General features: G+C 46.8%; 1 protein-coding gene across 1 annotated transcript in view; it reads left to right on the forward strand.

The window, feature by feature from the left end:
- LOC147724856 (uncharacterized) overlaps window positions 1-26,736 on the forward strand; it is a 181,449-nt gene that overhangs the window by 147,944 nt on the left and 6,769 nt on the right. The window contains exons 18-20 of the mRNA XM_086966351.1: window positions 6,530-6,631; window positions 10,074-10,179; window positions 16,300-16,416. Coding sequence (XP_086822477.1) covers window positions 6,530-6,631; window positions 10,074-10,179; window positions 16,300-16,416 — 325 coding nt within the window. The remainder of the gene's footprint in view (window positions 1-6,529; window positions 6,632-10,073; window positions 10,180-16,299; window positions 16,417-26,736) is intronic.

Below are 26,736 nucleotides of genomic sequence, written 5' to 3' on the forward strand. Positions count from 1 at the left end.
AATTCATTAACCAATTTTAAATTGCGAATTCGCAATATTTGGCCGCTATTTACCACAAAGTCTGACTTCGTGGTAAATAGCGAAAAAATAGACAAATGCACTTTAGTGCATTTTTCTCTGTTGCATGTTACACACACACATGTCCTTTGGACATGTGTGTGCGCAACACCTGTGCAATTTTGCATTTCATGGGTGCTACAGGGTGTCCTTTGGACACCCCTGGCACCCTTGAAATCGCTATCTTATTTGCGATTAGCAAATTGCTAATAGCAAATAAGGAATGTGTAGGAATCGCAATTTATTTAGCGATTCCTACATGAATCCCGTTTTGCAAGTCCTTAATAGCGATTCCTTAATAATCGCTATTAAGGGCTTGCAAACCGGCTCTTTGATGAATCTAGCTGTAAGTGCTTTCTGTGACAAGTAACAGGACAATAAGGATGGCACTTAGTGCCTGACTACACAGGTTTGATCAGGCAATTCTTTTCGTCCTCTGTAGAAAGGCTGCAGGAATTTATATATGCAAGTGATATTTTTGCAAACAATTGCTTAGGTTTCTCATTGTGTTAGGATAAAGGCCCACTAAACCCTAAAAGACCTGCTGGCCTTAGTGAAATGATTTGAAATCATTGAGGGCCAAACGTATCAACATGTTGCACTAGTGTGATGTCACCATCAGACGTGATGCAAAGTATTGATCTGGGATATAATTTCTGCCACAAAAGCTGCTCTGGAGGGCAGCCCTAAACTAATGCAAAGTAACAGCTTTGCTGTACTCTGCGTCAAGGGGGCGTCCCATTTGTAGTTCGGACTGGACTGTTCCCATGGGGCACAGGGTCAGAGCTGATTTGCATATCGCCATTGTCTAACCCAGGATGGTGTGGAGTGCAAAAAAACGATGGATTAGGACCCAGATCTTTTGACTGGGTTGAATGTGTGACATTGATCCTCATTCGGTCCATCACCTGTTGTTTTTGCAATTCCGCTATAAGTGTACTGGGGATGCCCAGACGTGGGTCCCAGGCACTCCACACCACTGGAGTCAAGCTAGCCGGGCTGATGAGAGGTGTTACCTCGAAACCGGTCCGGTCCTCGGATGCTTGATTCCGTTCTGGGAAGGACATGGCTTTTGTAGTTCGGACTGGACTGTTCCCATGGGGCACAGGGTCAGAGCTGATTTGCATATCGCCATTGTCTAACCCAGGATGGTGTGGAGTGCAAAAAAACGATGGATTAGGACCCAGATCTTTTGACTGGGTTGAATGTGTGACATTGATCCTCATTCGGTCCATCACCTGTTGTTTTTGCAATTCCGCTATAAGTGTACTGGGGATGCCCAGACGTGGGTCCCAGGCACTCCACACCACTGGAGTCAAGCTAGCCGGGCTGATGAGAGGTGTTACCTCGAAACCGGTCCGGTCCTCGGATGCTTGATTCCGTTCTGGGAAGGACATGGCTTTTGTAGTTCGGACTGGACTGTTCCCATGGGGCACAGGGTCAGAGCTGATTTGCATATCGCCATTGTCTAACCCAGGATGGTGTGGAGTGCAAAAAAACGATGGATTAGGACCCAGATCTTTTGACTGGGTTGAATGTGTGACATTGATCCTCATTCGGTCCATCACCTGTTGTTTTTGCAATTCCGCTATAAGTGTACTGGGGATGCCCAGACGTGGGTCCCAGGCACTCCACACCACTGGAGTCAAGCTAGCCGGGCTGATGAGAGGTGTTACCTCGAAACCGGTCCGGTCCTCGGATGCTTGATTCCGTTCTGGGAAGGACATGGCTTTTGTAGTTCGGACTGGACTGTTCCCATGGGGCACAGGGTCAGAGCTGATTTGCATATCGCCATTGTCTAACCCAGGATGGTGTGGAGTGCAAAAAAACGATGGATTAGGACCCAGATCTTTTGACTGGGTTGAATGTGTGACATTGATCCTCATTCGGTCCATCACCTGTTGTTTTTGCAATTCCGCTATAAGTGTACTGGGGATGCCCAGACGTGGGTCCCAGGCACTCCACACCACTGGAGTCAAGCTAGCCGGGCTGATGAGAGGTGTTACCTCGAAACCGGTCCGGTCCTCGGATGCTTGATTCCGTTCTGGGAAGGACATGGCTTTTGTAGTTCGGACTGGACTGTTCCCATGGGGCACAGGGTCAGAGCTGATTTGCATATCGCCATTGTCTAACCCAGGATGGTGTGGAGTGCAAAAAAACGATGGATTAGGACCCAGATCTTTTGACTGGGTTGAATGTGTGACATTGATCCTCATTCGGTCCATCACCTGTTGTTTTTGCAATTCCGCTATAAGTGTACTGGGGATGCCCAGACGTGGGTCCCAGGCACTCCACACCACTGGAGTCAAGCTAGCCGGGCTGATGAGAGGTGTTACCTCGAAACCGGTCCGGTCCTCGGATGCTTGATTCCGTTCTGGGAAGGACATGGCTTTTGTAGTTCGGACTGGACTGTTCCCATGGGGCACAGGGTCAGAGCTGATTTGCATATCGCCATTGTCTAACCCAGGATGGTGTGGAGTGCAAAAAAACGATGGATTAGGACCCAGATCTTTTGACTGGGTTGAATGTGTGACATTGATCCTCATTCGGTCCATCACCTGTTGTTTTTGCAATTCCGCTATAAGTGTACTGGGGATGCCCAGACGTGGGTCCCAGGCACTCCACACCACTGGAGTCAAGCTAGCCGGGCTGATGAGAGGTGTTACCTCGAAACCGGTCCGGTCCTCGGATGCTTGATTCCGTTCTGGGAAGGACATGGCTTTTGTAGTTCGGACTGGACTGTTCCCATGGGGCACAGGGTCAGAGCTGATTTGCATATCGCCATTGTCTAACCCAGGATGGTGTGGAGTGCAAAAAAACGATGGATTAGGACCCAGATCTTTTGACTGGGTTGAATGTGTGACATTGATCCTCATTCGGTCCATCACCTGTTGTTTTTGCAATTCCGCTATAAGTGTACTGGGGATGCCCAGACGTGGGTCCCAGGCACTCCACACCACTGGAGTCAAGCTAGCCGGGCTGATGAGAGGTGTTACCTCGAAACCGGTCCGGTCCTCGGATGCTTGATTCCGTTCTGGGAAGGACATGGCTTTTGTAGTTCGGACTGGACTGTTCCCATGGGGCACAGGGTCAGAGCTGATTTGCATATCGCCATTGTCTAACCCAGGATGGTGTGGAGTGCAAAAAAACGATCGATTAGGACCCAGATCTTTTGACTGGGTTGAATGTGTGACATTGATCCTCATTCGGTCCATCACCTGTTGTTTTTGCAATTCCGCTATAAGTGTACTGGGGATGCCCAGACGTGGGTCCCAGGCACTCCACACCACTGGAGTCAAGCTAGCCGGGCTGATGAGAGGTGTTACCTCGAAACCGGTCCGGTCCTCGGATGCTTGATTCCGTTCTGGGAAGGACATGGCTTTTGTAGTTCGGACTGGACTGTTCCCATGGGGCACAGGGTCAGAGCTGATTTGCATATCGCCATTGTCTAACCCAGGATGGTGTGGAGTGCAAAAAAACGATGGATTAGGACCCAGATCTTTTGACTGGGTTGAATGTGTGACATTGATCCTCATTCGGTCCATCACCTGTTGTTTTTGCAATTCCGCTATAAGTGTACTGGGGATGCCCAGACGTGGGTCCCAGGCACTCCACACCACTGGAGTCAAGCTAGCCGGGCTGATGAGAGGTGTTACCTCGAAACCGGTCCGGTCCTCGGATGCTTGATTCCGTTCTGGGAAGGACATGGCTTTTGTAGTTCGGACTGGACTGTTCCCATGGGGCACAGGGTCAGAGCTGATTTGCATATCGCCATTGTCTAACCCAGGATGGTGTGGAGTGCAAAAAAACGATGGATTAGGACCCAGATCTTTTGACTGGGTTGAATGTGTGACATTGATCCTCATTCGGTCCATCACCTGTTGTTTTTGAAATTCCGCTATAAGTGTACTGGGGATGCCCAGACGTGGGTCCCAGGCACTCCACACCACTGGAGTCAAGCTAGCCGGGCTGATGAGAGGTGTTACCTCGAAACCGGTCCGGTCCTCGGATGCTTGATTCCGTTCTGGGAAGGACATGGCTTTTGTAGTTCGGACTGGACTGTTCCCATGGGGCACAGGGTCAGAGCTGATTTGCATATCGCCATTGTCTAACCCAGGATGGTGTGGAGTGCAAAAAAACGATGGATTAGGACCCAGATCTTTTGACTGGGTTGAATGTGTGACATTGATCCTCATTCGGTCCATCACCTGTTGTTTTTGCAATTCCGGTATAAGTGTACTGGGGATGCCCAGACGTGGGTCCCAGGCACTCCACACCACTGGAGTCAAGCTAGCCGGGCTGATGAGAGGTGTTACCTCGAAACCGGTCCGGTCCTCGGATGCTTGATTCCGTTCTGGGAAGGACATGGCTTTTGTAGTTCGGACTGGACTGTTCCCATGGGGCACAGGGTCAGAGCTGATTTGCATATCGCCATTGTCTAACCCAGGATGGTGTGGAGTGCAAAAAAACGATGGATTAGGACCCAGATCTTTTGACTGGGTTGAATGTGTGACATTGATCCTCATTCGGTCCATCACCTGTTGTTTTTGCAATTCCGCTATAAGTGTACTGGGGATGCCCAGACGTGGGTCCCAGGCACTCCACACCACTGGAGTCAAGCTAGCCGGGCTGATGAGAGGTGTTACCTCGAAACCGGTCCGGTCCTCGGATGCTTGATTCCGTTCTGGGAAGGACATGGCTTTTGTAGTTCGGACTGGACTGTTCCCATGGGGCACAGGGTCAGAGCTGATTTGCATATCGCCATTGTCTAACCCAGGATGGTGTGGAGTGCAAAAAAACGATGGATTAGGACCCAGATCTTTTGACTGGGTTGAATGTGTGACATTGATCCTCATTCGGTCCATCACCTGTTGTTTTTGCAATTCCGCTATAAGTGTACTGGGGATGCCCAGACGTGGGTCCCAGGCACTCCACACCACTGGAGTCAAGCTAGCCGGGCTGATGAGAGGTGTTACCTCGAAACTGGTCCGGTCCTCGGATGCTTGATTCCGTTCTGGGAAGGACATGGCTTTTGTAGTTCGGACTGGACTGTTCCCATGGGGCACAGGGTCAGAGCTGATTTGCATATCGCCATTGTCTAACCCAGGATGGTGTGGAGTGCAAAAAAACGATGGATTAGGACCCAGATCTTTTGACTGGGTTGAATGTGTGACATTGATCCTCATTCGGTCCATCACCTGTTGTTTTTGCAATTCCGCTATGAGTGTACTGGGGATGCCCAGACGTGGGTCCCAGGCACTCCACACCACTGGAGTCAAGCTAGCCGGGCTGATGAGAGGTGTTACCTCGAAACCGGTCCGGTCCTCGGATGCTTGATTCCGTTCTGGGAAGGACATGGCTTTTGTAGTTCGGACTGGACTGTTCCCATGGGGCACAGGGTCAGAGCTGATTTGCATATCGCCATTGTCTAACCCAGGATGGTGTGGAGTGCAAAAAAACGATGGATTAGGACCCAGATCTTTTGACTGGGTTGAATGTGTGACATTGATCCTCATTCGGTCCATCACCTGTTGTTTTTGCAATTCCGCTATAAGTGTACTGGGGATGCCCAGACGTGGGTCCCAGGCACTCCACACCACTGGAGTCAAGCTAGCCGGGCTGATGAGAGGTGTTACCTCGAAACCGGTCCGGTCCTCGGATGCTTGATTCCGTTCTGGGAAGGACATGGCTTTTGTAGTTCGGACTGGACTGTTCCCATGGGGCACAGGGTCAGAGCTGATTTGCATATCGCCATTGTCTAACCCAGGATGGTGTGGAGTGCAAAAAAACGATGGATTAGGACCCAGATCTTTTGACTGGGTTGAATGTGTGACATTGATCCTCATTCGGTCCATCACCTGTTGTTTTTGCAATTCCGCTTGAGGCTGGGGCAAAGTTGGAGAAAAGTTTTCTTTTCTTTAAACATATCTAACATAAACATATGTGCTGTACTGCACAGCACACATACAAAGTGGGAACAATTTAAAAGTCCAAGCAAGGTATTTTGTACTGCAGCACCCACATTTCATGGTAAATATGGCCCTTTCACGCAATTCAGTGCTGCGCTGCGTCGCTTGAAACAAATAGTAAATGTGGCCCTGAGTACTTGCAGTCAGGAGCACTGAAAATGATAAAATTTTACTGGCGCAAGCGCACCCACAGGTAGACAGATCTATAAAGTGGATCCCAGATGATTTATGTTACCTTGCAGTTTTGTTTTTCCACTGCTTTGGGCCTGGCCTATCTCTTAGAAAATGGTGTGATTAAATGTGCATACATGACAGTTAAAGATGGGGCACAGCTGCAGACAATATTCCCAGTAATCCTGGGCCCAACCAAGATGTAGCCCCACCTTTTCACCCCAGAGATGATCCCACCCGCTCCACACAGATCTAAACTGATCCATTCCCCATCTTTTACTCAGACATTGTTTTTCACTTCAAGTGTTTTTGTATTTTTCTGCCTCATCTAGAGCCAATTCTCTGTGAGAACCAATGCAAGAATGGAGGGTGGTGCAAAGGATTCAACAAGTGCAAGTGTTTGCCTGGCTTTGTGGGAGACCAGTGTGAAACAGGTGAGAAACAGCTCTTTACTACACTCTGTCTGTTTGTCCTTTAAGGCATGTGACAGTCTGTGCCTCCCACCAAGTGTTATGTGAATTTGAGGCCTTTTTCCAGCATGGCCTTTTTCTAGCCTGCCCTATCGTCTCCACAACTTATACCTGCCTCTTCCACTATATGTTCTTTGAGGCTGATCTCTTGAAAGGTATTTTTCCTACCCAGCACTCTATAGATTGTTTGAGGTTTATAAGGTGAAAATATTTATATGCACCCTGCTCCTCATTTTGTGTACTGTGTGGCTGGTGTAAAGCATGACTCATCCACAGTGTCCTTCAGTCTTTGTACCTTATGAAGTAGTTGAGATGACCGATTCCTTGATACACCCTGTACCTTCTTTTTGTGTATTGTGTAAGTCCTTTACCAGATAACATCGCCCTCTGCCGTGAGACTTTCCCTGAGTACTCTGCGTCGTAATCAGGGCCTGATTCACGAATGACCTTCGCTCTCGTGGTGGCGGCCTCGGAGTCGCGGGGAAGTCTCCTCACTCAGGGCAGAATCTTCGCAATGAAAATTGTGGATAATCCGCCACAAGTGCAGAGACTCCCCCATGACTGCGGGGCGAACACCACGATTGCAGAAGCCCTTTGTGAATCAGGCCCCATGTCTTTTCTTACCGTGTCGCTTCCTCCACACTTCCCTTTCTATAAAGTAGGTGCAGTAAAAATACCTTCCCTGCTCTACCCATTTTCTTGTGTCCTCTGTGAAGCTGGTGACAGCACTGTTTTCCACTATGAGAAACTGAGGGCCTCATTTATGAGAAGTGTTGCATCGCTGCGGGAAAGCAGCGATGCAACACTTCTCAGTGCACCCTCGTTGTGACATGATGGATGTGTCATATTAACTGTCTGCCGCATCATGTCGCAAGGAATGACAGATACATCAGTATTACTGACGTATCTGTCGGCCCAAAAGTGGCACATTGCTGGGGTGTGTCGGAAAACAGACGCAACTCCAGCAATGTGTTCTTTCATATGAGGCAAGCCCCATGTGAAGGGTCTGCGTCACCCGTACAAGGTTTTGACGCATTGGCATGTAAATTGTAAAAAACGTAAATTGATACTTGTATAGGGCACTACTCACCCGCAGGCGTCTCAGGCGCTTGTATGAATACCGCTGTGGATCCCGTCCTGGCTTTCCCTGTGAGGCGTCCACTCCTGGGCACCCCCAAGGTGGAGGCCAGGCATCCTTAGCATTGTGGGGGCCATTGTGGAGATTAATCAAACTATTGCCCAGAGTTGCAGAGTGGGACTCCATGATTGGAATAGGCACCGAGGCGAGAATTATCAGGTCCGTGGAATTTTGATCCCAAGACCCGCCGAGGTGGGGAATTGAACCATGGTCCCGGGCTTGACCTCTGCATCAGGGTCTGCCGCTCTAACCATTGAGCCACACTTCATCCTAGAAGTGGCTCAGTGAAATCTTATAGATTTCACTGTGCCACTTGTACGACTCTTTCTTGGGGGGGAATGCCCACCCTGCATACATTCTACTCGGCGCAGGTATAATGTAGAGCAGGGGTTTACGAAGTGACGCATTTGCCTAGATGCGTCACTTTGTAAATATGGTGCAACATGGCGCATTATTTACGCCGCCGCTGCGTCACAAAAAGTGATGCAACGGCAGCCCATAAGGGACGCTGTTGCTCATAAATAAGCCCCTACATTTTCTTGCTGCATACCACCAAATTGCTCCTTTTATTATTATTTGGTTTTCCTCTGGGCATCTGGTATTAGATTTTGAAGTGGCTCAGCCATGCTGATCAAGCTGCAGCAGTCTGACCTCTGCCCTGAAAAAGTTTTTTCTAATAAAAATGGACATAGTTGACACCTTGGTTAGTAAACTGCAATTTGGTGCCAAAGACTGTTTTGACAGCTCCACAAAGGTCAATGATGGAGTACAAAAGGGAAGAAAGTATTTTCCCATTTGTAACTAAAAGCATAACGGGGGCCTAAACATTATTGGTTTCAGGAGCAGGTTGTAAAGGCCCACTTTTAAAAGTTCATTTTTAATAAAAAACATTATATTTCTAATATTTGTTAGGAAACAGCTATAACCTTGTAGTCTACAGTGTATAGATTAATCAGTAATATCAAGAAACAGACTAGATTGTTATTAATTATTCTTGGAGGCACAGTAGTGGAGGATTAAATTAGGTGGAGTTGACTACATTATGTGGCAAAATCACAGCTAATGCAGCATTATGAAGCACATTCTGTTGTATTTGTAGCTCCTGGGAGTTGCTTCTATTCCTAGATCCAGCCCATGTGAAAAATTATGCCTGAAGAAAAAAATCTTTTCTGATAAGCCTCAGACTGACTGCATCTGCTGTCTTCAGCCAAAGCACGTGTGTTAAAATTTGTGCCATTTACCAATTATTTTCTTAATAATAAGGACCAGGCCCTAGATCATCTGCATACACAGTTCCTGGGGCCTCATTTATGAGAAATGACGCATCGCTGCGTGAAAGCAGCGATGCGTCACTTCTCAGTGCGCACTCCTTGCGTCATGATTGATGCGTCATATTTATAATATGACGCATCATGTCGCAAGGAGTTACAGATACGTCAGTATTTCTGACGTATCTGTAGGCGCAAAAGTGACGCATTGCTGGAGTGTGTCACAAAAGTGACGCAACTCCAGCAATGTGTACTTTCACATGGGCAAGTCCCATGTTGTTAGTGCCTGCGTCAGTCTTACACCTGCCATGAAGCAGGTGTAAGATTTTGATGCATTAGAGTCCAAGAAATGGCGCAGTGAAATCTTATAGATTTCACGGCGTCACTTCCATGACCCTTTCTTGCGTCAAAACGCCCCCCCTGCATACATTATACCTGGTGCAGGTATAATGTTGCGCAGGGGGTTTACAAAGTGACGCATCTACCTAGATGCGTCACTTTGTAAATATGGCGCAACAAGGCACATTTTTTACACCACTGGTGCGTCACAAAAAGTGACGCACCGGCTGCGTAAAAGTGACGCACAGCCTCATACATGAGGTCCACGGTCTTTTTCTGCTTCCACTTATGGAGCAGCTTGTGCTGTGTCAGACCGTAGACCATCTGCACACCTAGTTCCTGGTCTTTGTCTACCTCTGCTTCTTGAGCAGCGCGTACTGCCACAGACACAGCACACGAAGTTCCTTCTCTTTTTCTCCCTTTAATTCTGAAGCAGCATGTACTGCCCCAGATCATGAATCTGCTGCTCACACATTTCCTGCTCTTCTTCTATACCCTGGATCCTCTGCTCACATTGTTCCTGTGCTTTTTCTATCTCTATCTCTGGAGCTGATGCACTGCCCTGGACCCGGGATCCTCTGCTTACCTAAGCTTCTTTTTTATTCCTCTGCACATGTACTAGCATACAGTCTATTCTCACTTAGTCTTTTTTTCCCTCTAGCTGTGATCGAGCCATGCATCCCACCTTGTCAGCACGGTGCCATCTGCAAACAGTTCAATAAGTGTGAATGTCCAGAAGGAACTGCTGGCCATCGCTGTGAGAAGATGTGAGTTCAACAATCTGCCAACCAAAAAAAGAGTTGTATGTGAGGGGAGATTGTTATGCTCATGCAGGTATGCAGGTGGCGTGAAGTTAAAAGAGGTTTTATGCAAGCCATCCAAGACAGCGGACCGTGCACACCTGTCATTGCTCCAGCCTTCAGCAAACTGCAGAAGTCTGGAACCCTCACCAACATAACACACATCCACCCTCACAACCCGGAACAAAACAAATACAGGAAGATAAAGTAAGCCAGCAGCTTGTGATCAGTTACCAAAATGAATTTCTTCCCCCACAGAACAGTAGGGAAATGATTTGTAGCCCAAACTCAAGCCAGCGCTTCTTTTTCTATGGTGCTGTAGTTACATTCTGCTGCAGAAAGACATTTGTTAGCCAACTCTATGGTATACTCCTTCCCATCCACAAATTACAGTGGAGTGGTGTGGCTCACTGGTTAGAGGCGGCAGACCCGGAAGCAGAGATCAGCCCGGGACCAGGGTTCAATTCCCGACGCGGCAGGGTCGTGGACCAGGGTCAGCGGACTCGATAATTCTCGCCTCGGTGCCTACTCTAACCAGGGATCACACTCGGCAACTCTGCCATTAGCTTGCCTCATCTCTACAACGGCCCCCCACATATGCCGGGGATGCCTGGCTTCACCTTGGGGATACCCAGTAGGGACCATCTCACAGGGAAAACCAGGACAGGTTCCCCAGTGGTCTACAGCGCCACGACGCCTCAGGGCAGCAGTGCGCTTTACAAGACACATGCATTCACATTTACATCCGAACTGTTCCTAACCCAACTCCACCTGCATCAAAAAGCCGAATAGACTGTACATAATCCCTGAATATACCTAAAGCTGTAATTTTAACAATAAGATCTTTCAAATTTTCACACGCTGCACATTTTTCGGGTCCCAAACACATTGAACTACTTTTCCTAAGAGTCTCCTCAATAGTTCATTTTTCAAAGCTAATTCGTCTTTAAATGTGACTCAGACAGACCAAAGAAACACTTTAATTGATCCTTCATGTGCTGGACTACTTCTAATAACCTCTACAAAGTCAGTTTAGATTTGACCCCTTCACCAGAGATTCAATGACCCAAATATTCAGTTCCTCAACCCTAGTCCTACACTTATCCTTTCATACAGTAAATTAATTATGTTACAAAACATCAAGTACACTACCCAACACGTGTGCATGCTCCTCCATCGTGTCAGAAAAAAATGACATATCATCTTGATAGGCCAGTACATTTTTTAAATTCCCAAAAAGTTTGAACATCAATTTTTGGAAGACAGATGCCGCTAAGGCTAACTCAAACACCATACATAGAAATCTGAAGGCACTAAAGGGAGTGTTGAGCGCTAAATGAATGATTGTTTGTCCAATTCTACCTGAAGAAAACACATTCGCCCCTGCTAACTGAGCTAAGATTACTCGAATTCTAGGGAGAGGAAAACAGCCAACTAAAATATATCTGTTCAAAGACCTTAGATTGTATGTCTCCAGTTTCCTTCTTTGGAAAGGTTAAATGAGAGGTGTCTATTGGTCCTATGACCTTTTCTTCATAACGTATTCCTTAAACTTAATGGAACATGCCAGACTTTGTGTAACAGGAATAGCCTATTGTTGGAGGATGATTTTATGTTCATAGCCCCTCACCTATCATAGTCTATCTTCAAATAATGATTTGTGTTCTTCCAACAACTGGTGAAGCGATATGGGTTGAGTAGGAATATCCACCAGGGAATTGGACAAGTTCACAAATCGAGAACTGATATATGCTCAGGGGAGAAGCTGTGATTTCAGCACTTAACGCCCTGTTATTAAAGTGCTGAACAAGTGAGAATGTGTGAGTGCAGAGACTAAATTAGCAAAAACCAGAAAGATGTTCGTTTGATGAGAAAATGTGAGAACACTTAGAAACTAGAGCTAAGCCCATCTGAGAAATTGTGAATGCTCCAGACGAAGTTGTCTTCATCCTCCATTAGACTTATCCTCAAGTAGTAAAAAAAAAATTAATATGAGAAACCAAAGATAAGTCCTTGTAAAAAGATGGATCGTAACATTTCTGTTCTGGTATGGGCTGTATGTATATGTATGTATAGGCATTTATATATCGCACTACTTACCCGGAGGGTCCCAAGGCGCTTTGACCACTGCGAAACCCTTCCTGGCTTCCCTGAGAGATGGTCCCTTAATGGGTATCTCCAGGGTGAGACCAGGCATCCCCGGCGGTTTGGTGGGGCCGTTAGTGAAGATGAGGCAAGCTAATGCCCAGAGTTGCCGAGTGTGATCGCTGATCAGAGTGGGCACCGAGGCGAGAGAATTATCGAGTCCGCTGACCCTGGTCCAGAAACCTGCCGCGCCGGGAATCGAACCCTGGTCCCGGGCCGTCCTCTGCTCTCGGGTCTGCCGCCTCTCTGCAGCATTCTGACCTGGTTCATGGATGAGCTTTAACATTCTGACCTGGTTCATGGATGAGCTTTAACATTCTATCCTGGTTCATGGATGAGCTTTAACATTCTAACCTGGTTCATGGACGAGCTTTAACATTCTATCCTGGTTCATGGATGAGCTTTAACATTCTGACCTGGTGCATGGATGAGCTTTAACATTCTGACCTGGTTCATGGATGAGCTTTAACATTATGTCCTCATTCATGGGTGAGCTTGGTCCGTGCTCTAGAGTGGGCTGCTCTGTTTTGTCTTAATTCTACGACTGGCCATAACATTCAGTCCTGGTACTGAGAAGAGCTGTAATATTGTGCTATAGTTCTGGTGTGGAGTGTAATATTGTTTATTGGTTCTGAAATAGGATGTACATTCTGTCCGGGTATTAGAATGTGTTGCAATTTTATGCCCTGGGATGAGCTTTAACATTCTGTTCTGGCTAATTGATGAGCTTCAATTTCCCGCCCTGGTTCATGGATGAGCTTTAACATTATGCCCTGGTTCATAGATACGCGTTAACATGTCATTTAGTGTAAATGGTGGTGAGCTAATGCCCCTCATTTCCAGTGTCTTGCTAATCCCAGGTTCAAGATCAACTACAGCAAGTTGCAATCTGTGTGAGTGTGAAGTTGTACATGGTTTCAAGGTCACAAGAGTATCATTTGAAGGAGAGAGTGCTGTCTGGAAGTCCAGTCCTTATACTATACATTATGGGACATATTCAGGCGTGTCAGGAGCACTGATGGTGCTAGAAGTTGGGTGAACAAAAATAAATATATCCCACCTGATGAACCTATGAAGTTAGAGAACTGAGTATGCTGTATGCCTGCTTACAATTGATTAAGCCACCATTAGCTAACCTGTACCATACTCAGATCTACATCAATATGTTGCTTAAAAGAAAGCCAAACCACGGATTAGAGATGCCCAGTCAAAGAATGTGTGTTGTTGCACAGAAAAACTCAGGAAAGAAGAGACGACGTATCATACATTATGAGTCATATCAGGCTGAGAAATTCCCATCCGACCACCCTTATTGGCGGAGTATCGTCATATGGGAGTTGGTACTCAATCCAACTACCGCCCAAACCATCAAGTGACGGTGCGGATGTAGATGTTGAGAAACTCTAGCCAAAATAATGCTCAAAGAGTGGAAAGAATGAAGTGCAGTGCTCATGTGAAAGTGAAGATAAAATTAACTACTTAGACAAAAAATATGTTTAATGGAGATTGTCCAAGTGTCAAAATTAAAAACCACGCCCTGTAGTGGAGATTTATAACTAAAGAGTGGCGTTGTGCAAGATGATCGACATGTTTCAGCCTATAGGAACAATTATCCGGCTTTCTTCAGGACCAAAAGATGGAATAGCTACTGCATTTAGACATAGTGAAGTGAAAAAGTGTGAAAAAGTAGAATAAGTGAATACTTTACAAAACAGGAGTCTCACTGGACCTTGGAGCCCCAATGTATCCTTGAGACATAAATTTCCTTTCCCAGCTTTATGTGGGAGAAGACCTCACCTCAACCGGCAACCTACTCGGGAAATTGAGGCCGTCGGTACCTCTCTCGATCATCCAAGAGGAAGTGGAGGTTTAAAAGAAAGCCCCTTTGGGACCCTGACTTGGCTGAGCAACACGGCATATGGTGATAAATCAATCAAAGCCCGACCCATAAGGGTCTCAAAGCGCTGAGAGGGAGTGGGACGGGGGGGGGGGGGGTGGACTGCTGGTCCGTCGAAGGCTCTGTTGTTAAGTCGAACAGCCAGGTCTTGAGGTCCTTCCTGAATTAAAGCAGTGACGGTCTTTGCTGCGAGGTAGCAGAAGGATCATCAGGAGATGCCTCACAATGACCAATGGATTTGAACGGCAGCCAGTTCCTCCTTGGCACATGAACTGAGATCTTATCCTGATGAACCTGGGTAACAATGCTGAAGAATGTCGACACCTGCTTAAAGTCGAGAGACAAGGACATGGACTTTAGTTTTTACTACAATACAACAATGGTTATAGTTTTGGGTTGAACCCAGTGATGAGGGTTGACCTCAGGAAGCTTAACATCTAGTTCACCTGCTATTCTGATAAGTCTCACTATTGAGACAAAGGAAAATATCAAATTATTTTCAAACGTCTTAAATAATCTGGTTCACAAGTTGACATCGGTAAGGTCCACCTGATGTCACATAACATTTTGATGGTCGTTTTGCACCTGTTACTTCCAGTCAAGTGCCTCTTGTTTTTCTGGGATCTTATCCTAGTTTTGGTCAGATACATGCGCAATCCCTTTAAGGCCACACCATCCAGCGGCTTGAACTCCTCCCTAAGGAGACCTTTCTAAATGTTGTCCCAATTAATCTTTTTACTTGTATCCCCAAGGTGCTCACTGAGCCTCACCTGAACGAGGAAATGTATTTCCCACATTTGTCACTCATCAGCAGGCATTCTCTGCTTTGGAAACAATTCAAAACCTCCAAGACTAGAACCCCAGCTCTGCATTCTTCAGGCCAACATCTGTGTGACCTCTTGGGACCACCCCAGTTGTGGGTAATGCTGCCATTGTGATTTAGATCATCTTCCAATGCTATAATGTACATGGAAGAGGCCTGTCATCCAGTGTGTGAGAACCCTACCTGGAGCCCCTAGGCTTCTGTGGGATCCTGCATGCACATACCTGTCACAGAAATATATTGGGTGGCCACATGGGATTTCTAACCTTGAAGCAATCTGCAGACATTATTTTCTTGAGGCTTTCTCCGAAGTGATACAATATGTACCTGCTCGCTCGGGTGTGAGCTGTTGAATTCTGCTCCTCTCTTTCTATTCCAGATGCTGTGGAATCTACCCGCAGTTTGATAAAGGGAGAGAACCAGGACGTGGAAGCCGAATTAAGTTACCCTTATTGTGACTCCGCTCGTCGTGATATATGGATTTCTTCCATTATCAGCAGCTTCCCCCAGACCCCTCAGCCAAACAATACACTGACTCTGTACTGTCTTAATAAGAGGAGTGATGAGGATGTGCACATGGGAATGGGCAATACAAAGGTCTGTGAAACTGCTGTTGAAAAAGATACTTGTCCGCCATTAGGTGAAACTTGTACCTAAAGATTGTTAGTGGGAGGGATCCTATGGGTCCCCATAACTTTATAAGCAGTGAGAGATCCCACCACCAGGCAGAAATATGCAGTGCTTATCAATGCTATAACTATGCCTATGATGCAGAAATAGGATTACAAGTAACTTTTCTTTCTTGGATTTTTCTGGAATGGGCTGAGATATCCTTCCTAGGTTTAAAGGTAACATTCTATCTTGGCTGTGACAAAGGTTATAATATTCTATCCTGATTCTTGGACTGCACTGTTAGCGGTCTTATTGTCGCTCCGAACAGTTTGAACACAACTCTGCCGGCTCTGAAGGGCATTGTGGAGCCACAGAGAAGTTCCAGTAATAATGACTTTTAACAGGTCTCGTTATCAACCACTAATTGTTGGATAGATTGACTGTGGACGATACCGTGCGGGTGAGTGTGGCGTGCCAGGGAAATGAAACGAGGCAACTACGAACATGTTCCCCAGCTGGTAGCAATAACATTTATAGTAAAGTATGTGAAGCATAACCTTTGCCTTGCAGTTACGTAATACCAACAGTGTTCATGTACATCCTTCTCTAGGATTTGTCCAATTGTGACGACCAAGGTCAGCACAGCACGTGCCATCCGCCAGGGTGTGAAGGAAAGCTTCGTGGACCGCTGTGGGCCTCTTGGAATCCAACTGTGCACCAAATACAGGTGAGCAAAAGTGATGGGGTTAGCAGAAGCAACTAGAGGATGGAGAGCATGGGCGAGCCAGAGGGATCAAAATGCACGGATTTAACAAGAGAGGCAGAGCTGCATCTTTTCTCATTTCTTCCAGCGACACAATGTTGGCCTATTCTTGGGCGCATTTCGTTGCAAACCATGCAGCTATTGCCTCCTCCCCTGTTGAACCCTTCCCAGATATGGCAGAGTGCATTACTCATCGCGAGTGTATTCCAGTAAGGATGCATGGGTCTGGCCCAGAAAGGGCTGTCTGGGTGGCTGAGAGAATGGTTCAAGGTATTCCTGTAACATCAGTCTAGATGTCACACTATACCCTGCCCTATTGAAATAGGAAAGAAAAGCACCTAACATCTATATCTGTTGATTAAGAAGTTTACTAGTATGCAATGTTCAGAAACCTGCCCTCCTCTCAACTTCTTTAATTCTTAATTAAACCCTTCCATCCCAAACCAGTAATATTTTAGCCCCCAAATCACTTTCACTTGCTTGAAGAATACAGCAATTCAAGAAATGCAAAGTTTAAGTCTTGCAAAACAAACATCCATCTTTTACCCAGAGGAAGGGTGGATTGAGCAGTCAGAATAAGCAGAAATCCTCATTCTAAACGAGGAAGGAAAGCAGTTTTGATAGACCTGCTGGACCCTCCTATGCTACGTTGGACACCCGGAGTTGTGGCACACAGCTCCATTCACTCCAGGAAGTCCTTGCTCTTTCCCTCCCTGTCTAATGGATTGATAGCCTCAACTAGCGTCCACTGTTTGTTTTGTTGTAGCAGATGAAGTTTCAGGCAGTCCATGACTGAGCCAAAGAACAGTAGAAGCCATCTTGTGACTGAACTCTTGATTGTGAAACCAGGAAACCCAAGATTCTCCCACAAATGTTTATCAGTTAAACAGCAGATGGAAACATTACAACAACCAACACTACCAAAATGCTGAAATATTACTATGACCAAACAGAGCGCCAAATTGATGAAAGAATTATACGAACGTTTTATCAGGATTCACACTTTTCTCTTCCAGTCCCATCTGCCACCATTGCTCATAAAATGAGAGTAGCCAGTGTCAATGATTGCAATACTAAGGGGCAGCTTTATCAATACTTTGCGCCGGTGCAGCCGATGAGCAGCTTGGATGCAAAGACCCTGTAACTCAGAGAAAATTCATCTGATGGTGCGGCGCACCACTGGGGATCCATGGCTGTGTTCCCAAGGGGGTGCAAACGCCATAGCAAGTACTTGAAGATAAAGATGGTTTGGAGGTCCTACTTTGTTTATTTGTTGCATTTCTAATGCCTTCATTAACACCCAGGAGTTAAAGTACATAAAAAAAGTATGGCAACTGTGATCCTGAGTGCTGTCGTGGCGGGTCAAAAATGTGGCTAAAAAGAACAAAATATTCTTTTAGTATGTTGTTGGGTTTTTTTTTTCACCTTAAGCCAACTGCGTATAACATAATGCATGTTTTAAATGGAAAATAAAGTGAATTAAACTAATCATTAGTAATACTCTCTTTTACATCATGAAACCTAAATTGGTTAATGCGGTCACTGCAGGTGCCTGTTTGTGAGACCAGAGAGTTACAAATTTGAAACCTGGTTGGTGCAGTGCAAAATAGTGACATGTGTATTTATAGTGCTATGAAGTCCCTGCCTGTAACAGAAAGCACTGTGAATATGTAAGTCATACAGTTGTATTATATACATTATAAGATAGGCTGCCACAAAATTATTTGGTGTTTAAATTAAAACAAGTGCTTTCAAAGAATATATTTCAGTAATAGATAATTAGATTGTCTATAGTGCACACATTTTCTAAGACCACTAAAAGGATGCTTTCCAAAAGTCAACACTCTTATATCACCTCTCAAAAAGAATACAACTGTCACCATGAAGATTAAGTCACTCTATAAATTAAATCCTATACTCACTTTACATGTAAAGATTAACCAATCTCACACATTTACATTTCTCGCAGGCAGCAGATGACCTGATGAGAAAACCTGTTTCTTCTTTAGTTCTCTATCCCTCCATTATGTTTACATTAGACCGCCTCCCTCTTTTCACTTTCACCCAGAAGCCCTTAGAGGTCTTCACTAACCATTCAGAGATTATTGTTTTTAACATAAGTGTGGGAACTGTTTTGTATAATTAAAAAAGCACAGGAACCAGCGTTCCCATACACCCCACTTACTTCAACCACTATTCACATGCAGCTGTCGTTTCAGGGGTTTCAAGGGGGTGACAGGGATGAGACCAGCAGGATCCTATTAATCCGTAGAGCCCTGATCATCAGGACCCCTGGGGTCTCAGAGTAATGGCCATAGGGAAAGTGGAAAGGAGCGTGCTCCTTGGATAGCATCAAAGATATGGCCCAGGGGAGGGGGCACTATATGGGGGCTAATAATTTCATTTACGAATGGACAGAAAAAGCTTCCTCACAGAGACGCATGGAGAAAGATGGATATGTAGGCTCATTTAACTCACTACCATTAGTGCAGCAGGTATAGTGGCACTGAGGCAATGGTGTGAGGGCCACTGCACCCCGAATATGGCTATTTTACTATCAAAAATGGGCGTTGGGGCGCATTTTCTTGCTAGTGTTAGGGTCCCGATCACTCTTGTTGCACAGGGAACAGATCACAAGCACCAGTAGGGTGAGATAGGGGACCTTGTTTTTGTAGATACTGCTTTGATGTTCTTAAATACTGCACCCCAAGAACATACCACTCCAACTGGAATTGGGTATTAAACTATAATGAGGGTTATTCTCTAGCTGGTCAAGGGGGCTGAAAGAGGATTCATGGACAGGATATCCAAACTGTTCATAGGACTGGCACAGGTTCTGTCAAAGAAGACAGGACCAACAGTTTGCACCCAGAGATGATTGCAACACATCTGGATTCTGTGTATCAGACGTGCACTCAGGCATCTGGGGCACCCGCTGGACAAGCACACAAAAGAAACAGTTAAGGTGGCACCAATGTCACTAATTTAACAGGCTTAACACATGGAGATTGGGCCTTGGGACAATAGTTTAAACAGTCTAGGCTTCAGCTTGCCCAGACCCACATACTGTAAGGCACGCTCAAGGATCTAGAGGGTATGGTGAAACCTTTTTTTCCTCCGAGGCCCAGGAAAGAAAGCACCACAGTAGTGAAAGGAGTTCATGTTGCAATGCAACCAGTCGGCCACAGACTCAAACTCACACTACAGGGAAGTAGGGTAGATGTAGATGACACTTCTATGCTGGGCTAATAAAACAACTCACCAGAAGATTACAGACCATCCAGAACTCAGCAGCCAGGCGCACCCTCAAGCTTCCTCTAAGCACCCACATCACGTTGCACCTTAAAGAGCTCCACTCGCTCCCGATATACAAACTTGCTCATTTCAAACTCCTCACACTCAAGTGCAAAGCACTTCACAACTTGGACCAAGCCTACCTCAATAGCCACATATCCTTTCATAAGCCATACAGACACTCAACTCAGCCGGACTGCTACATGCACACATCACAAGCAGGCAAAAACCTAGATTTGGAGATCAGACCTACTCCTACATCGCTCCTACAGCGTAGGACTTCACATCAGAACCACCTCCTCTTTTCTAAAGTTCTACAAACATCTAAAGACCTGGCTCCTTGAATAATGCCTGCCTGCCCTTGGCATGGCTGTGAACCTGCTCAGCACCAGGATACTCTCCGGGTGATAGTGCATTCTACAAATATGTGGGAAGCCAAAGTCCTGTCATAAAATGTGCCAAATTCAAAATTAAATGCAACAGCTAACTAAAGCAAGGACCATTTTCACAGGCCCTTTCCTAGTCTATCTGAGCTGACGGGAGAGATTAGCAAGCGATGTCAGTGGGATGTGGGTTGGGAGACCAAAGCGAGACATTCTAAGTGTAGGCAGACTGATGACTAGCAGAAGAGAGCTTGCACTGGCCTCTCCAGAGTCTGTTAATCACAAGATCCTTGGCTAAATACATTCTATCTGAGAAACCAGATAAACGCAAGACTACACCGCGGATGCTCCAGGTAACCAGCCCCTCGTACTACAGTTGCTTCACTCTCAGAGGCCACATCCACACATCATCTGGATCTTCAAAGACTGCACTTACACAGAAACCAATCGAAGAAAAGGCCATGAGTGATGGGGACCAGAGTTGGTTTTCCTAAGAGAGAAAGGGCAGTCTCCTCTCCCCTTGGTGCAATTAAAAAGTCCTGCCCCCCCTCAAAAGCCACATAAAGCCATAAACCAGTAGTATCCACATAACCTAGTGAGAGGGCAGTAACCATTGTGCAGAAGGATGGAGCTACCCTTTTCTGTAGGTTTATTAATGCTTTTGCACGCCCTTGTGCAGCACAACACATTTTTGTGCTGCCCTCATAGGCCTGTCTAACAGATAGTAAGCAGGCGCTGTGATTTGCCTTGTGCTGTGCGAGCAGCTGCACAAAACTTTAGCAAATGTACCTCTTCGAGTGCATACCCCATCCAGCTCGTCCCCGTGAAGCAAGACAAACATGTGACGCTGGTAGGTGGAGGACGTCGAGGAGCTGGGGGAACAAGACACAAAAAGGCTGGAAGTGTAGGATGGCAGAAAGGCACAGCTGTCAGCATATTGAGTGCACATTCACCCTTACTCATGGTTCTACCTTGGGTCTCTAATACCCTGTGTATGGTAAATTACCACTCTCTATAAGGGAGCCCTATAGTCAATAGAGTTGTCAATAGAAATCCACTTCCTACTGTCTCTGATGTTAGAGGCATCTATTCCAGTGTGTCATGCACACAAGCATTTCTGCTAATTTACCCTCCCCGGCACTTGTCTATCTCCCATGAAGGGCTTTAGGATAAATAAAGTGCACAGATTTTTGTCTCTTCCAAATCACTCTGAAAATGAGGTGATTTAACCTCATCTACCCAGCTTCCCACAACCTATTCACCTATTTAGAGCCACATGTATTAACCTAGTTTGAATAACAAATGGTGCAAATCGCAAAATTTGGCAGTTTGCGAATGCAAAATAGCCTTTCAAGATGTATGAATTTTTTCAATTACCTATAATTGCGACTCCAAATAGGAAATCGCAATTTGCAATTCCCAAAGCACATGTTCCAAGCATTTTCTAAATGCAAACTGGTCATTTGGGAAATGCTATTACCACGACTCCAACTCGATGGTAACTGTGTAATTTTTGAAAAAAAATAGAAATGTTTGAAAAAATGCATTTTTCAAAGTGCCATGTAGTGCACACATGCTCCTAGGGCATGTATGCGCTTTACATGTGCACATTTTTTGGGGTGCTTCAGGGGGCCTTAGTTTTGAATTTCCTAATTTTCGATTACTAATTAGGTAATCGCACATTAGGTAATTCAAAACCATACGCACCTATGGGCCTTTCGGCCCATAGGAATGAATGGAGTAGTATTACCTAATATCAAGTCGCTGATTACAATTGCGACTCTGTAGGAATCACTATTAGGAAATAGCTATTTTCTTACATTCCATTTTCCATTCCCTGAATCTCAATTACCTAAAATTTGCTATTTAGGGAATGCAAAATGGAACTTTGATGCATGTGGTCCCTCAGTGTTTTAACAACTTTTGTGGCGTGGTCACCAAACATTGTCTGCAACAAAACCAGGGAGGATGGAATTAAGTAAGGGTAAAATGAAATATCTACAGTATTAATTATCAGGGGAGTGCACAGCAAATATAGTCAAATTGAAAAAGAAGTACGTTAGGCAGAATGAAAAGCCTGACAGACTCATAGAGAGGCAGGGGAACACACACATGACAAGAGGCTCAAGAACTGATGTGTTGCTTACGTGACTGCCTAGTCCCTCCCACAGCAGCTTCACCACCCAAAGGTGTATGCTTCGTACCAGGAGGGAGTAGGTGTGTGTGGGGGACGGGGGGCAGAAATAGCCTTTAAACAGGTCTGCAGGTAGAAGAACAAGCATTGGCATCAGAGCATGGCCTAAGGCAAGCCTGTCTGCGCCTGTCCATGACCCGACCGCAACCAGCGCCAGGAACCCTGGTTCTCCTAGACCCCTCGCTACGGCTTGACCACCCTCAACCACGCATGAAATGCCGACCTCGCAAGATCCTCACCAAACACTACCCACGGGCAGTTCTCCTGCAAACCCTGCCGCAGATCCTTCAGCGTTGACAAAGCTCCCACGACCGTCGACTGCCCGCCCGATGCAAGCACCACGGAGAGCCTGACTTACATCCTCCTCAACGTGCGCTCCCTGCACAGACATGCCGTAGAAATTTGGGACCTGATTGACACCCTCTCACCCGACGTCACTTTCCTCACAGAGACCTGGACCAACGCCACCTCCGGCCCCGACATCACCACCGCCATCCCCGAAGGCTACAAGTTCCAGAGAAAGGACTGCCCGCGAGGGAGACTCGCCATCGCGCACAAGACCGCACTCCGACTCTCCACCTCCAGCTCGAGTGACCACCAGTCCAATGCGGAACACCTACACTTCCAGATCCAGACCAGCCCCAGGACCAAGCTACGTGGCACCCTCATCTACAGACCGCCAGGACCGCGCACCCAGCCTGCAAAGACCATCGCCGGGCTCGCCGCACCCCACACCATCGCCTCCACAGACTACATTCTACTCTGGGACCTGAACTTTCACCTCGACAACAGCAACGACCCCGACTCCAGCACTCTCATCGCCAACCTAGGACTGAAGCAGCTTGTCAACACCCCCACCCACAGAGCAGGTCACACCCTCGACCCCATCTTCGCGAAAGGAACTAACATCCGCTTCAGCCACACTACCCAGCCCCCCTGGACGGACCACCACTGCGTCCATTTCACCTTCAACACCACCACTGCACACAAGCCCGCCCCACGCCCACCACGGCGGAACTGGAGCAAGGTCACAGAGGAACTCCTCAACTCCACCCCCGTCAAAACACCCCTGTTGCCACACCTGACACCAACACCGCAGCCAGGGAATTTAACCACTGGATCTCCTGCTGCGCGGACAAGCTCGCACCGCTCCACCTCCCCGACGAACAACACCCTCTGAAGGCCGCCTGGTTCACCACAGAGCTCCAAGAAGCCAGACGCGCCTGAAGATGCCTAGAAAATACCTGGCAAAACCAGAAAACCACGGAAGCGCGGATCAACCACAAGAATGCCCTAAAAGAATACCACCAGCGCATAAGAGACACCAAACGGACCTTCTTGAAAGACAAAGTCCAGACCAGCGTGACCAACGCCAGAGAACTGTTTAACGTCATACAGCAGTTAGCAAGACCCACCTGCAAAGCCACAGACATCACACCTGTCCAGGAACTCTGCGACAAGCTCAGCTCCTACTCCCATCCTAAGATCAAGGACCTCTACGACAACTTCAGCGAACCAGCTCCTGACGCCACCCCATACCCATCACCGCCGACAAACCGACCATCACATCCTGGGATCCCGCTACCATCAAACTCATCACCACGCTCATGAAGAGGACTCACTCAGGAGCACCTATGGTCCCCTGCCCACCACACATATTCCACAGGGCTGCCGCCGCCATCCCGCCCGAACTTGGTCGCGCCATCAATGCCTCCCTCACATCCAGCATCTGCCCAGATGATTGGAAACGGGCAGAGGTGAAACCCCTCCTCAAGAAACCTACGGCAGACCCCACCGTCCTGAAAAACCACCAGCCCATCTCTCTCCTCCCCTTCGCGGCCAAAGTCACTGAGAGACTCGTAAACACCCAGCTGACTGCCTTCGTCACAGATAACTCCATCCTAGGTGCCTCCCAGTCTGGATTCCGCAGCAACCACAGCACCGAGACCGTCCTCCTACCAGCCACTGATGACATCCACATGCTACTGCACCAGGGACACACAGCGGACCTCATCCTGCTAGACCTCTCTGCGGCCTTCAACACCGTTTCACATCACACACTCACAGCCAGACTTCACGACGCAGGGATATAAGGAGCCGCCCTCGACCAGATCCAATCCATCTCTCCGGTCGAGCCCAGAGGAACAGATTTCCTCCCTTCCGCTCCAAACTCAACGATATCAACTGCGGAGTACCTCAGGGATCTTCTCTCAGCCCTACGCTCTTCAACATCTACTTGGCCCCCCTCGTCACCATCGTCAGACAGCATGGGCTCAGCATTGTATCCTAAGCCGATGACACACAGGTCATCCTCTCCCTCACAAAGAATCCAGAAGACACCAGACTCTGCTTCCAGGAAGGAATGACGAATGTGGCAGCCTGGATGAGAGGCAGCTGCTTGAAGCTCAACTCAGAGAAGACCAAGGTCCTCATCCTCGGACCCTGCACCTCCACCTGGAACAACACCTGGTGGCCGTCCGCCCTCGGGAGCCCACCCATCCCTACCGACCAAGCCCGGAATCTCTGCACCATCCTCAACTCCTCCCTCTCCATGAACCGCCAGATCAATGCCATCGCCTCCGCCAGTTTCAACTGCCTTCGCATCCTCCGTAAGACCTTCAAATGGATATCCTCCGACTGCAGAAGGACCACTACCCATGCACTCATAACCATCAAACTTGACAACGTCAACACCCTCTATGCCAAAATCTACAGAACTCTTCTACACAGACTCCAAACCATCCAGAACGCCGAAGCCAGGCTCGTCCTCGGAACTCCACGGCACAAGCACATGACCCAACACCCACGTGGCCTCCACTGGCTCCCTGTCGAGAAGAGAGTCACTTTCAAACTCCTTACCCACGTCTACAAATCCCTCAACAACATCGGACCCAAATACCTCAACGAAAGAGTCTCCTTCCAGGCACCCAAGAGAAAGCTCCGCTACGCTGACCTCGTCCTGGCAGAGGTCCCCCGAATCCGCAGAAACAAAACTGGATGAAGAGCCTTCTCCTACATCGCAGTCAAGACCTGGAATGAGCTCCCGGTGAATGACAGACGCTCCCTGACCCTGCACACATTCAGGAAGGACCTCAAGACCTGGCTCTTCGACTGATCCGGAGCCCCCTCCCCAAACGCTTTGAGACCCTCATGGGTGAGCAGCATGCTATATAAACCCCTGATTGATTGATTGATTGATTGCGTAAACCAAAATTACGTTTACCGGGTTTCCTGCACTTCTAAACAATACAAGCACTTGGTGTTTCACTTACGTTTTTTTATCTGCCTCCAAAACTATTAAACAGTTTTGTAACTAAACAACTATAGTAGATAAAGTAAAAAGCAAACACTACCACATTCTTTGTAATTATGTTACTCTGCTGGTTTATCAAATCTTTTCATAAACAAATGTTTACATTACTTTGCAGGCTTTGGGTCATAAGCAATACATCCTTCCAATGCGATTAGGAATGTAAAAAATAATCTTCTTGAAACTGATGGCTTGTTACCATCAATAAAAGTGCAGTGATATGCATTAATGCCCACTTTACAAGTAGTTGTGTAAAGACAGATCTCCATTTCTAACAGTGCAAGTCGCACCAAATAAACAGCATATGCCACATTCGCATGAAGATTAGCTTGTGAAAATAGTGAGTACAAAAACGGAAAATGTCTGTAGTAAAAGACGCATAACATCAATAAAAGAATAAGAGCTAAACTGGTTTCCTAAAGCTTGATTCTTGCACACCTTTTTCTAAATTAATGGAAAAATTGTAATTTCAATTGCCGCACCTCAACATCTATTATTTGTATCTCCGCAACGTTTGTCATGAATGAATGGCACACACAACACTATTTAAGCCAAACCTAAAAATGTTCCAGTCTAATATAGACAACAAGCCTGTAGGAGTGTGCTGTTTTAGTAACAAGTAATACAACTGCGCCACCTGCTGCACACAACTGATATGACAAATGGAGAGTTTACCCAGCAAAAGCAACAAGCGCGGCCATGCTAATTACTAACAGATGGCCCCTGCTCGCAGCAGCTTGCTCCCGCAAGGTGGATGCCATGGCATGCACAAGTTTGTGAAAAGGGTAGACCGATTCCAAAAGGTCATCTCCTAGAGCAGCGCATGCGCGCTGCCTAGGCGAGACCTAAAAATAGAGAGTGCAGGGTTCTGCACCTAGCCTGAACACATCCTACTGCCCGAGGTAGAGAGGTTTTCAAGAAATAACCACAAACATAGCAATCGGGTAAACAACATTTGTGTCTGCGGTATTGGCAGTTCTCAGCAGTACTGGCATGTGTAACCAAAATTGGCCCATCACATAAACAGATAGGCGTCTAAAACGCTGACTTTTATCATCAGTAATTTACCCAGTCTGTAGTAAACTGCTTGATGCGAGCTTCAT

The sequence above is a fragment of the Lissotriton vulgaris genome, chromosome 4_1, assembly GCF_964263255.1.
Source record: "Lissotriton vulgaris chromosome 4_1, aLisVul1.2, whole genome shotgun sequence".
In the NCBI taxonomy this organism is placed as follows: Eukaryota; Metazoa; Chordata; class Amphibia; order Caudata; family Salamandridae; genus Lissotriton; species Lissotriton vulgaris.